The 14,137-nt window shown below is 43.3% G+C and overlaps 2 protein-coding genes across 2 annotated transcripts; both read left to right on the plus strand.

Annotated features, from left to right (window-relative positions):
- The first annotated feature begins 3,546 nt into the window (after positions 1–3,546).
- Positions 3,547–6,153, plus strand: LOC5570158 (putative GTP-binding protein 6). Its single transcript, XM_021853738.1, has 2 exons — positions 3,547–3,831; positions 4,325–6,153. The coding sequence occupies exon 2, from the start codon at positions 4,568–4,570 to the stop codon at positions 6,122–6,124; it is 1,557 nt and encodes a 518-aa protein (XP_021709430.1). The 5' UTR covers positions 3,547–3,831; positions 4,325–4,567; the 3' UTR covers positions 6,125–6,153.
- On the plus strand, positions 3,677–4,710 carry LOC5570157 (transmembrane protein 141). Its single transcript, XM_001658909.2, has 2 exons — positions 3,677–3,831; positions 4,325–4,710. The coding sequence occupies exons 1-2, from the start codon at positions 3,717–3,719 to the stop codon at positions 4,552–4,554; spliced, it is 345 nt and encodes a 114-aa protein (XP_001658959.1). The 5' UTR covers positions 3,677–3,716; the 3' UTR covers positions 4,555–4,710.
- Positions 6,154–14,137: the final 7,984 nt, after the last annotated feature.

The following is a 14,137-nucleotide window of genomic DNA, read 5'->3' on the forward strand; positions in this document are numbered from 1 at the left end:
CTTCAATGCCTGGGCCGTGGAATGGGGAAGCCGCATCACGAACCAGCGAGGTCAAATCCTGCTAGAGGCACTGGCCATGCTAGATGTCGATCTGGCTAATGTTGGTACCAAAAGTACCTTCAGCCGAAACGGAGCGGAGTCGATTATCGACGTTACTTTTTGTAGTCCTGGCCTAACGAGTAGTTCGAACTGGAGGGTAGACAATGCCTACACTCACAGCGACCACCTGGCGGTTCGCTACAGTATCGACTACAACAACAGCAGGCAGCGCGTAGAGGAAGCGGCTAGGTCACGGCCAAGCCCTCGTAGGTGGAAGACATCGTACTTCAATGACGAAGTACTTAGGGAGGCGCTCCGTCGTGAGCGTAACCTACTCGGCCTAAGCGGGGACGAACTGGTAGCGGTGCTTTCGCGTGCGTGCGATGCGACCATGCCTAGGAAAGTCCACCCTAGAAATGGGAGACCACCGACGTACTGGTGGACTCAAGCAATTGCGAACCTGCGCCGTGCCTGCCTACGGGCCAGGAGGCGGATGCAGCGAGCACGTACCGAGCAGGAGCGTGAAGAACGACGGGCGGTGTTCACCGCTGCCAAAGTCGCGCTGAAGTCCGAGATAAGGGCAAGCAAAAAGGCCTGCTTTGAGAGACTCTGTCAGAGTGCCAACGTGAACCCGTGGGGTGATGCCTACAGGATCGTTATGGCGAAGACAAGAGGTGCAATTGCTCCTACGGAGCAATCTCCACAGATGCTGGAGGGGATCATCGAGGGGCTCTTTCCGCGCCACAACCCTAGCCCATGGCCTCCTTTTGTAGGACAGCCGGGGATTGGGGCTGGCGATGAGGATAGAGTAACCGATGAGGAACTTGTAGGGATTGCAAAATCCCTAAGCATGGGGAAGGCACCAGGTCCGGACGGAGTTCCAAACCTGGCCCTCAAAGTCGCAATCTTGGAGGCTCCCGGTATGTTCAGATCTGCTATGCAGATATGCCTGGACGAGGGAGTATTTCCAGATGCGTGGAAGAGGCAGAGCCTGGTACTATTGCCAAAGGCGGGGAAACCACCTGGTGACCCGTCGGCGTATAGACCAATATGCTTGATTGACACGGCGGGGAAGGTGCTCGAGAAGATCATCCTCAACAGACTGTTGAGGTACACTGAGAGTGTAAATGGTCTCTCAAGCAACCAGTTCGGCTTCCGGAAAGGGAAGTCCACCGTAGACGCTATTCTGACGGTTAAGAAAACCGCTGAGATAGCACTCCAGCGTAAGAGGAGGGGGATTCGCTACTGCGCAGTAGTGACTCTGGATGTAAGGAACGCATTTAATAGTGCCAGTTGGGCGGCTATTGCCGATGCGCTCCTGCGTCTGAGGATACCCGAGTACCTGTACAAGATTCTCGGAAGTTACTTCCAGAATCGGGTATTAGTCTATGACACAGAGGTGGGTCGGAAGTGCTTTCACATAACCTCAGGAGTCCCGCAAGGTTCCATCCTGGGCCCGGTGTTATGGAATGTCATGTACGACGAGGTGTTGAGATTAAAATTCCCGGCGGGTGTGGTCATCGTTGGCTTTGCCGACGATATTACGCTGGAGGTCTACGGTGAATCGATCGAAGAAGTGGAATTGACTGCAGCCCACTCGATCGCAATTGTGGAGGAGTGGATGAGCTCCAGGAAACTGGAATTGGCTCACCACAAAACTGAGGCGGTTGTTGTCAACAACCGAAAGTCGGTGCAGCAAGCGGTGATCAGTGTAGGCGACTGCACGATCACTTCGAAGCGCTCCGTCAAACACTTGGGGGTGATGATCGACGATAAGCTTACCTTCGGTAGCCACGTCGATTATGCCTGCAAGAGAGCCTCCACAGCTATTGTGGCACTGTCCCGGATGATGTCCAATAGCTCTGCGGTGTACGCCAGCAAGCGAAAGCTTCTGGCCAGTGTCGCCTCGTCCATACTGAGGTATGGTGGCCCGGCTTGGGGCACGGCCTTAAGTACCAAGAGCTACCGTAGCAAGCTAGAGAGTACTTATAGGCTAATGTGCTTGAGGGTTGCGAGCGCGTACCGTACCGTGTCACACGATGCACTCTGCGTCATCACCGGTATGGTGCCTATTGGTATCCTTATCATGGAAGACATAGAGTGCTTCGAAATGCGCGGCACAAGAGGCATACGCAGGACTGCCAGACTGGCCTCCATGGTCAAATGGCAGCGTGCGTGGGACAGTTCCACCAAGGGAGTGTGGACTCACAGGTTGATTCCGAGGTTAGATATCTGGGTCAATAGGCGCCATGGGGAACTAACATTCCACCTGACACAGGTCCTTTCGGGCCATGGTTGCTTTAGACAGTATCTACACCGTTTCGGTCATGCGGGTTCTCCCGAATGTCCAGTTTGTGCAGGTTTAGAGGAAACGGCGGAACACGTTTTGTTCGTGTGCCCGCGTTTCCGCACAATGCGTGACCGCATGTTAGCCACATGCGGTCGGGACACGACTCCGGACAATTTGGTCCAGAGGATGTGTGAAGACGAGTTTGGCTGGAATGCCGTTTCATCGGCTATCACCCACATCGTCTCGGAACTGCAAAGGAGGTGGCGAGTGGACTCGAGGAGTGGCTAGTGCAGACGCTAAACAACAGGTGGTCCAAGGGTTCGCAGTCGGCTACGTAGGTCATACCGGTGCCCTACGGTCGAAATCGACCCTTACAGCGATTAAGTGGCCGCGGGGAGAACATCCTGGTAGCGCTGCTGTCGTGGCGCCGGCCTACTGGGTGGATACGAGCCTCTGGTTGTTCGGGGCAGGTGGAGGCCCCTTCGTCAGCAATCCCAGCTGGTGCTAGCTGATAGGACCTGAGCCTTCAGTAGGTCAAATTGCGAAGCCCGCAGTATCAGTTCTTGATACCTGCGGTGCAGCTGGGCGCGGGCGTAGTGGTCGACCCTGCCCGCTTTCAGCGGACAACGGGAGGTGAGGACCACCTGGGAAGCTGGCAAAGCGCCAGCATGCTACCTTGGTGGACCCCCCTAAGCGTGTCATCGATGTTCGTTGCTGCATGGCTACGCAGCTAACCTGGAGGATGCGATGTGCAATAGCCCCTCTCCGAAGCAATGCCTTCTTGGTGGTCCCGGAGAGACGAAGGGTTTGGCGGCAATGGAAATGGTTTAGTGGGTCGGGGGTGTAGTCCTGTTTACTGCTTGCATGTAGTAAATGGTCCCTAACCCCACACGGCGTCTGTTGAGCAGATTATCCCCCCATTGCTTAGAAGAAAAAAAAAAAAAAAGAGCGGAAGGTGCAGAATTTCGTCTGCAAAACACGTAGGATTGAGAAAGTAAGTTTATTTACTTCTCTGCTTGAGTCTGTTTGAATGAGTTTTCGTGATTTATATTTTTACTGTGGTGTTTTGATTCAGTGCAGAGTGCTGGGTTTTTCTCGAAAGCAGTCGACCTTCACAGCCAACACCGGTCATCATTGGTTGTCAATTGACGGTTGAATAATTTTCGAGCACTCGTTTCCCGTTTTTGTTTTGCTTCTACTTTTCGTGACACGAATTTCACAACACCGGCCAATGCTCTAACGAAACCGGAAATTTTGTTTTGCTTCTTAGCTCGCGCGTGAAAACTTATCAATAGACGCAATAAACTCGTCGCCGTACCGTATTCTGGTTACATCACACGTTCGGAACGTTCGGTCGTGCATTTTTGTATCTAACTAAATCAATGCAATGAACGACATCCGCCGACTGAAGGAGCAACAGAAGGATAAACATCCCGCATTCGGTTCCTACCTGGAGTGTATGACCCGGGCCCTGTTCACCGGATTGGCCACCTTCACGCTTGGTAAGTTTCGTTTTTGTGGTAGAAGGGGCCTTCATTAGCCGAGTGGTTAGAGTCCGCGGCTACAAAGCAAAGTCGTGCTGAAGATGTGTGGGTTCGATTCCAGGTCGGTCTCGGTCCAGAATCTTTTCGTAATAGAAATTTCCTTGACTTCCCTGGGCATAAAGTATCATCGTATCTGCCACACGATATACGCTGCTTCGTACGCCGACTTTTTCAGTTATTTCTGCAGCCATTTTCATATGAATTTCTTCGTAAATTCTACGGTTTATCTAAACAAATGTTCTATCTAATCTAATCTAAACAATTATTCCAGGGACTTTTCCTGGCAATCAGTGAAGAACTCTTTTATGAATTCCTCACTAAATTCGACCAGTGATTCAGCATTAGGTTCCTTCATAAATTCGCCTACATTCATTTAATTGTTCTTGCAGATCTTCCAAACTATTAACGAGTAACTTTTCAAGAAAAATATATCTACGTTATATTTTTTCAGGATTTTCCTCGATATATTTTCTGCAGAAGCTGGTGGCGAAGCGCCTACCCTATCCGCAGAAATCGGCCATCCTGGTGTCGACGGTGATTGGGACAGTCGCTTCCTACAAGGTGACCGCAGACCGGACCAAATCCTGCCAGGCTGGTTGGATGGCAGCAGAGGACAAATTTACTGCCCTGTCGGATAACCAATTGTTGGAACCGGAGGAAGAGGGTGAACGTGTGCTGTAGGAGCAGGGTGGCAATGGCCACTAGCCTGATGAGGCGATGCTTCCGCGGGGCTTTGATCCGGGGAGCATTAATGGGCAGGACGACTGTTAAGTTAGGAAGCATTTCTGCTAGTTTTAGATGTAAATATACGGACGCGAATAAGTTTAAAGGTTTTAAGGGAAAGCACAAGCCGATGGTTTTCGTAGATGATGGGGAAGTGGACCGAGGCAACGGATCGGAACGATTCGACTTGGAGGACGCTGAGTACGATGCCGTGGTGAACAGTGCCATGCATGTCCAGAAAAGGCTGCAAAATGAGCAACACGTTTTGGTGATTCAACCCTATGTCAAATGGGGTCCAAAGAAGTCGGGAAGTCAGCCCGAGCATCAGCTGCAGGAAGCAGAAGCTTTGGTGAGGTCTCTACCCAAGTGGAGAGTTGAATATAGTCTGAAGGTTCCTTTGGAGTCTTTGGAAAAGAAGCAACTTTTTGGAGCAGGAAAACTGGAAGAGATCAAAGCGATTCTGAGCGATTTGCAGACATCGGGTAAGTTGATCACCTGTGTCTTCATCAGCAAAGGTACGTTAACCCTTGGACAGAAGCAGCTGTTGGAGCAACACTTCAAACTTCCCGTAATGGATCGTTACTCGGTGGTAATTCAGATCCTTCGTTTGCACGCCATCAGCACTGAAGCCAAGTTGCAGGTCGCGATGGCCGAGATTCCTTACATTTGGTCACAGATGAAAGACCAGGATGCTTCCAAAGGACGAGTCTATTTCACCGAATCCCAGAAGCAAATGTTACGTTTAAGAGAGCGCAAATTGAAGAACGAACTGGCCACCATTCGCTCGCACCGAGAGCTTCTACGGAACAAGCGGAAACAGAAAGCTTATCCCATCGTCGCAGTCGTTGGCTATACAAACGCTGGGAAGACCTCCTTGATCAAAGCCCTTACAGAGGAGAAATCCCTGGAACCGAAGGATCAGTTGTTTGCCACATTGGACGTCACGGCCCACGCGGGACTTTTGCCCTGCAAACTGGAGGTACTGTTCATGGATACCGTTGGCTTCATGGCGGACATTCCCACCGGATTGATTGAATGTTTCGTGGCTACCCTAGAAGACGCCATGCTGGCCGACGTGATCGTCCACGTCCAGGACGTTTCCCACGAGAACTTCCTGGAGCAGAAGAAACACGTCGAAACGACACTCAGCTCATTGCTCAAAACGACCGGAGTGGCCTCGAGTCATCCGAAGCTCGATAACGTTATAAACGTGGGAAACAAGGTCGATCTTCTCCCGACCACCGAAAAACCCACCGACATGCATCTGGTGTCTTCGAAGACGTTACATGGCATTAACGAACTGCTGCAGGAGATCGAGCGGCAAATTCTGCAAGTCACTGGCCGCCAGAAGATCATCATCCGGGTTCCGATGGGTGGCTCCGAAGTGGCTTGGCTGTACAAGAACGCGGCCGTTACGGAGACGGCAGCCGATCCGAAAGATAGCCAAAGAATGCTGGTTAGTGCGGTCATTACGGAGGCGAAGCTGCAACAATTTAGGCATCAGTTTGTTAGGAATGGGGCTAGGTGATCGATGAATAAACTAAGTTTATTTATTTATTTATTTAGGAGAAGGGAAAAGCCCGTTTGAGTAGAGCTATCATTTTAGCTCTCTCTCAAATGGGCGCAAAACCTTCTCATTTTTTCTCATCAACAGAATAATACAATCCAAATGATGAATTAAAACTAACATAAATTCTTAAATTAAGCTCACTCTACCTTAAATAAACCTACTATGTTCGAAAAATCTCACTAAAACTTCTCTTTACCGCTGAACGAGACAAATTAAAATCGAAAACATGGTAACATTTATTGAACAAACGAGACATATTGGCAATAGGTTCATTGTGTCCATAATTAGTACGTGAGGTTGGTAGACGAAGAAACTGATACGAACGTAGAGTACGACGGTGAATATCAATGTTCAATGAATTCAAGACACAAGGACAATCAATACGGGACTGTAACACATCAGCAATAAAACATGCTTTGGAGATGTTACGCCTGTTTTCCAATAAAGGAAGATCGATCAGTGAACACCGATCTTCATATCTAGGAAGATTGAATGGGTCATTCCAGGGTAAATGACGGAGTGCAAAACGAATGAATTTGTGTTGAATCCTTTCAATTCTTTGAACGCTGTTGTTATAATAAGGAGCCCATACTACGACTGCGTATTCGAGGGTGGAACGCACTAACGAGCAGTATAACGTTTTTAGACAGTGAACATCTGTAAAACGTTTGGCCGCACGAAAGATGAACCCTAGACTCTTTGATGCTTTAGCTGTTATATAGCTTATGTGATCCTTAAAGTTGAGGTTACTATCAAGAATAACACCCAGATCTTTGATCGAAGTTACTCTATTTAAAGTCTCCCCAGCAATAGAGTAATCAAAGCAGATTAGAGAGCGCTTTCTTCCAAAAGAGATGGCCGAGCATTTAGAAGGGTTCAGAGACATGCGATTCAAGGTGCACCAATAAGTGAAGATATCCAGATCGTTTTGTAAGAAAACGGCATCTTGATGACACACTACTTCATAAAACAGCTTGAAATCATCTGCATAGGACAATTTGAAACATTTGAGTAGTGAATTGACGTCGTTTAGATAGAGCAGGAATAAGAAGGGTCCGATGTGGCTACCCTGGGGTACACCGGAAGTGACACGGAATGCAGAAGACGTAGTATCGCCTATCTTAACGGACATAGTTCGATCGAGTAAATAAGATTGAAGCCAGGCTAGGAGACTTCCGCATATTCCCAGACGATTCAGTTTAGCTATCATGATCTGGTGGTTGATTTTATCAAATGCGGCCGAGAAGTCGGTGTATATGGAATCAACCTGTTTACGTGCTTCCATTGATTTTATAATAAAGGACGTGTAGGCTACAAGGTTAGTCGATGTCGAACGTTTTTCAATAAAACCGTGTTGGGTCTCCGAGACGAGTTTTAAGCAATTATGTTTGAGAAAGTCTAGAACAATTAACTCGAACAGTTTCGACGTAGCACACAAAGCAGCGATTCCGCGGTAGTTGATGACATCAGTCTTCTTACCTTTTTTATAAATAGGAAAAACAAATGATTTCTTCCAAGGAGTAGGGAAGCATCCGGAATTAACAGAGCGGTTGAAGATAACGGCCAATGGAAAGGCAAGCGATGTGCAACATTTCTTTAGGATAACGGCCGGTATTCCATCAGGACCCGGGTTTGAGGAAGACTTCAGTTGTTTACAAGCAGTTTCAATGGTTGTGACCGTAATTTCAGGATGGGGACCGATAGTTGGATAAAAAGGAACATTTGAGGCGGCTTCGGCGACTTGCTGTGGACTCAGGTTCTCGTTTACGAAGACAGCAGAGAATTGTTGACGGAAAATATCACAAATGTCGGGTATAGTAGACACCTGTCTCTCACCTAGGTTCATGGTTGATGGAAGACCACTTTCTTTCCGTTGGTCATCGATGTAGGACCAAAACTTTTTTTATTTTAAGTTGTTTCTATTTGAAGATACTGATTTTTTTCTGAACTGGATGTTGAGAAATTACCGTTAAGTGTAAATGCAAAAATGGACTCGAGGGGGCTGGTAGTAAAACACTGCATGCTGGGCTGATTGTTGAATTTCTAAAAAGAAGCTGGAGATCGTTGGTAAATGGTCCAACGTGCTGAAACTTTTTTCGCTGGATGTCTTCAACAATTCTGCAAGTATTTTTAGTGATTCTGACAAGATTTCTTTTAAAATATCTTCACATTGTACACTAAATGCCACACAATATAAGTAGAAATTAGATCTAATAATTTTCCAGGAATCAACCAAGGATCACTTTCAATTTCGAAGACAATTCAGCCCAAAACTACAAAGTGTCCTCGGCCATCGCCGACAGCACCACGCACGTGTTGCATATAACAAGCGAGCTTTGTTCAAGATGCGTATACTCAGTACACTTTGCGAACGATCTTGCCCATTAATCGATCTAACGATTCTTCAGAAATCTCCTAACAGTTTTCCTTCCATAGATATTTCAGATAGTCGTCAAGTTAAATTTCGAGGAAATTATTATTCAAGAATAGCTATACTGCCGTGAATCGCAAGTCAGTCCCATCTGTAAAAAGTAGGCATTGAGAAAATGGGCTGTGAAGTTTCTAAACTCGTTTTCCATACGAATATTCAAAAAATTCCAGAGAATTGGAACGTGTTCAAATCTTCATGAAATTTTCACAATTTGCTTTTCACTAGCATATCTTTGAGAAAAATATGAAGAAGATTAAAATACGGTTCAGTTTTTTGTTTGGTTACTTCCAGTGAATCAATTGTCACCCAACACGCGGCAACAAAGACATTGTCATCTCCTATTCCTGTTGCAACAATTTTATTCCGCAACATCAGTTTATCATCACTTGAACAGAATATGACAAAGATCGATCACCTCGTGCGCAGCGATTTTGTGGGCTTCGCATTGCAATTTTTGAGAACTTTCTTCATGTTGGTAAACATTGACACACTATCGAACAGCATCCATAAAAGAAATTTGGTTTTGTGTTTAAAACAACTGATTAATCGCGAGTTGAAAAGGTTGCAACAATGTTGCGCCCTGTGATTGTCATGACAATTTTGCTTTGGATTGTGCCCTTATCCGCAACAGTTGCAACAAACGGTTGTGTGCGAGCTTGCTTTGTTGTTTATTTTTCGTCTATTTTGATGACAATTTGATTCACTGGTTACTTCCCATTTTGACTTGCTGTTTTTTTCTTATTTTTTTCGAACAAACAATATTATCCCATTAGTGCAGCTGAAAGGGCTATGGAAGATATGTTGAAAACTGAACTCAACTCAATTTTGACGAAAATGCAGATGGGACTGAATTGCGATTCGCGGCAGTATAAAATTGGCTGGGGAAATTCTATAGGAATGATGTCACTTCTTGTCCTACGTAGGGGAAGGGGTGGTAAAATGAACACCTTAAGGAAATCATCTTGTTTCTAATAGAAAAACGAGGAATTTGTGTAGTTCTATCGCACAACATCAAAAATAGGGAAGTAATCTATAGCAGCGACATGGATTCAGACTAAAATAGCTAAATTTTCACCTATTTTCATAGCTATCAAAGAGCGATGCAAATGTTCATTTTACCTGCACTATGTGGGTAAAATGAACAGCGGTTGGTGGTAAAATGAACACCACGCCAAAAACGTGAGCAAAACAAATAATTCTGAAAATTTTCATTGCCCCACCGAAAATACATTCATTAATGGTTGTAACCCATTGAAAAAGAATTCTAAAGGTATCAGATTTGACATCATATCACAACGATATTCACCTCACTGAAATACCTCAAGTCTTCCGAGCTTAAAGTTACGTCAGTTCTAATTTTCAAATGAGGTTTTCGAAAATCTTAGTTTTCGTTGATATTTTCACTTCAGTTGTCCTCCGTATCAACTCGAACGCTTAGATTTATGCTCTAAATCGCCTGTGCGTGATAAGAATTCATCGAAATTTGTTTTTTCTCGGTAAAAGGAACGGTGTTCATTTTACCACCACTTCCCCTACTAGTCGCGTCACTAGAAATTCATGAACAAGGTTTCGTCCGTTTTTTCCTCTTCATACAACTGTTAGGACCGTACGAATTTGAGATTTATTCTAAAAAGATATTTCAATCCTTCAACTTGATGATAGCCGTACAACTTGATCTAGGGATGAAACGATACAAAAGATACACTACCCGTCATAAATACGGACTCACTCAAATAAGTATTGCAACACACAGCTGAATATTGAATCACCCTGAAAAGTTTAGCATCACCTCAAAACAGGTAATTTCACATTGCTATATCTCGAGATCCTTACGACTTACAAACAAGCGATCTTCAGCAAAGTTGTTCAGGGCGTTCAGGGGATCAAGGACATCCGGAAAGGGAACAGTTTAGTTCGCGATTTTGCCCCTAGGTGGCGCTAGTGAGCATGTAAAACTGAGCATTTCAAACTACTTCTAGCTTGTGATCCATAAGAGATAGAATGTTCGGGTCTTCGGCAAAGTTGCTCAGGGGTTCAAGGACATCCGGAAAGCGATCAGTTTAGTTCGCGATTTTGCCGCTAGGTGGCGCTAGTGAGTATTTCAAACTAGTTCTAGCTTGTGATCCATAAGAGATAGAAAGTTCGGGTCTTCGGCAACGTTGCTCAGGGGTTCAAGGACATCCGGAAAGCAAACAGTTTAATTCGCGATGATGCCGCTAGGTGGCGCAAGTGAGCATGTAAAATTGAGCATTTCAAACTAGGTACTTTCAGACCTGCAGCACTTGAATATAAAGCGAATCAAACCTGAATCTCTTGAATATGAAGCGAATCAAACATAAATCACTGGAAATAAATCCTAAATCTCTTGCATAAGAAATCAATCAGACCTGAATCACTTGTACATAAAGTGAATCAAACTTGAAACATTTGAAAATGAAGTGAATCACTTGAAATCATTTGAACAGCAATGAATTAAACCTAAACCAGTCGAATATGAGTGAATCAGATAAGAATCAGTAGGATATGGAACAAACTGAATCACTTGAAAATGAAATGAATCAATTCTGAATTACTTAATAATAAAATGAATCTGACGTGAAACACTTGCGGGTATGGAGAGAACTAAACTTGAATCTATTGAATATAAAATGAATCAATCCTGAGTCACTTGAACATGGAGTGAATTTGACATGATTTTTGTTTACTCCATATTCAAGTCAAACCAGAATTTCTTGAATTTACATTCGACTCTCCACAACTTGATATTCTATAACTCGATATACTCTATAACTCGATCGATTTTTCCGTCCCCTCAAATTTCCATATATCGTGCTCTCCATAAATCGATATTTCTATGACTAGATATCTCAATTAGTGGATGTCACGTGAGAGGAAAATTTCCCTCCATAAGTCGATATCCATTTTAAAATCCTTCTTATACTGGGAAACTTAAACTTATTCTGGAAGTGAATAAATACTTGCAAGTTGTAATAAATGTTTAAAACATTGAAATAAAAAAAAATAACGTAAGGAAAAAATGGGATATTTGTTTGTAAAATAATATCAACAAAATATTATTGCTTTCTTACAGAAGTAATCATATATGTATTGGAAATACTGAAATTTGTTTCTTCGATTTTGGGATTTTTTGCGTTGGTATATTCTATAACTCGATAATTCTTTAAGTCGATGGTCCCTTGAATATCGAGTTATGGAGAGTCGACTGTAGAGTGAATCAAACCCGAAAGACATAAATATAAAGAGAATAAGACATCAATCACTTGAATACGAAGTCAATCAAACTTGAACCATGAAGAGATTCTGACTTGAATAATTTGAATTTGATGAATAAAGCCTGTCCACGTTAAATTTCGGACACCCAAATAATGGCAGCAAAAAAAAGTTACTCATAATTCAACAAAAACAATTGTTTATTTCAGAATAAAAGAGTTATATCTACAAAATAAACAGTTGACAAGGATGTTAATCCTTCTTTCTGTAAAATTCTCGAACTTTCTGTGGTACATCCGCCATCCGTGTCCGAAATTTATCGTGGACAGGCTTTATGAATGAGTCCTGACTGAGTCACTCGCACATGGAGTAAGTCATACCAGAATCACTAGCATATGAATCAGATATGATACACTTGAATATACATTTGATCAGACCTGAATCACTTTAATTTAATATGATTCCATCCCTAATCACTTCAACTTCCAAATGTCAAAGAATATCTGAACAGCATTCAGGAAATTCTATCTTATCAAATTCATAATGTTGAGGTACAGTCATCCCTTCAAGAGTAAACTGTTTCCTGGATGCCCTTGACTTTCCGAACAACTTTGCCAAAGATTCAAACTTCCTATCTCATCTGGCTCGAAAAATCGAATTTGTTTCATATATTTAATTAAATATGCGTACTAGTGCAACCTAGTGGCAAAATGAGGAACCAAAAAATTTGATATTTGGATGTCCTTTACTTTATTTCTGTTCTTTACTTACCGAAGGCTCGAACTTTCTATCTCTTGTGGATCGCAAGCTAGAACTAGATCAAAATGCTCAATTTTAGATGCTCACTAGCGCCACCTAGCGGCAAAATCTCGAACCAAACTATCTGTCTTCCGGATGTCCTTGACTTTCTGAACAACTTTGCCGAAGACTCGAACTTTCTATCTCATGTGGATCACAAGCTAGAACTAGTTTGAAATGCTCAATTTTACATGCTCACTATCGCCACCTAGCGGCGAAATCTACAACCTAACTGTTTGTCTTCCGGATGTACTTGTCCTTCTTAACAACTTCGCCGAAGTCTCGAACTTTCTATCTCTTATGGATCACAAGCTAGAACTAGTTCAAAATGCTCAATTTTCCATGCTCACTAGCGCCACCTAACGGCAAAATCACAAACTAAACTGATTGCTTTCCGGATGTCCTTGACTTTCTGAGCAACTTTGCCAAAGACCCGAACTTTCTATCTCTTATGGATCACAAGCTAGAACTAATTTGAAATGCTCAATTTTACATGCTCACTAGCGCCACCTAGTGGCAAAATCGCGATCGCTTTCCGGATGTCCTTGAACCCCTGAGCAACTTTGCCGAAGACCCGAACATTCTATCTCTTATGGATCACAAGCTAGAAGTAGTTTGAAATGCTCAGTTTTACATGCTCACTTGTCCTTGATCCCCTGAACAACTTCGCTGAAGATCGCTTTTTTGCAAGTCGTAAGGATCTCGAGATATAGCAATGTGAATTAACCTGTTTTGAGGTGATGCTAAACTTTTCGGGGGTGATTTATTATTCAGCTGAGTGTTGCAATCAGGGAGTACGTTAATTAAGACAAAAAAAGAGTACCCCAGTATCCCCTAAATTTGATTGTAAAAATCCCCTAAAAATGTTTTGCTGTTGTTAATAGTCTTTTGGGTTGAATAGGCAAACATCCCAGAGGCTTAGGTTTATTTTTTGTTGATTTTCCTGATTTTATATATCAGAGTTATGAGAAAGTATAAACTCATAATTAAAAAAGTACCCCATTACCACCTAAATTTTATTTTTAAAATATCATAAAAAATGTTTTGCGGTAGTTAATAGTGTTTTGGATTGAATAGGCATACATCTCAGAGGATAAGATTTAATTTCAGTTGATTTTCCTGACTTTACATGTCAGAGTTATGAGAAAGTACAAACTAATCCCAAGAAACATTTGCCTATTTTATAATCATTTATTAAGCAATTTTTCACAACTACATACTGAATAGTTGCTTTATTATATTACTTTGCAGCTGCTACGCACACATTGTTCAACCAAATCTGGCGAAATTATTAAGCTTCTTATCATTTAGTGACTGTAATCATATATTGTAATGATGTTTATTCAGGTTTAACTTAGCTTAATAAGGATTGATGATTTAACAACGCTAGTTTAACAAACTACATTATTGCAGTTTAATTCAGCATCATGTTTAACAACATTTTAATTATTTCCAAGTGAAGCCTTTGTTCAGGCGTTGTTCACACAAATTTGGAGAAGTTATAAAGCGTG

Source organism: Aedes aegypti, chromosome 3, assembly GCF_002204515.2.
Source record: "Aedes aegypti strain LVP_AGWG chromosome 3, AaegL5.0 Primary Assembly, whole genome shotgun sequence".
Lineage (NCBI taxonomy): Eukaryota > Metazoa > Arthropoda > Insecta > Diptera > Culicidae > Aedes > Aedes aegypti.

Bases quoted from the DNA above. Each gene is read 5' to 3' on its own strand.
- LOC5570157 (XM_001658909.2), top strand. From the start codon at position 3,717: ATGAACGACATCCGCCGACTGAAGGAGCAACAGAAGGATAAACATCCC. The intron at 3,832-4,324 runs GTAAGTTTCGTT...ATATTTTTTCAG, and splicing joins ATTGGCCACCTTCACGCTTG to GATTTTCCTCGATATATTTT.
- LOC5570158 (XM_021853738.1), top strand. From the start codon at position 4,568: ATGGCCACTAGCCTGATGAGGCGATGCTTCCGCGGGGCTTTGATCCGG.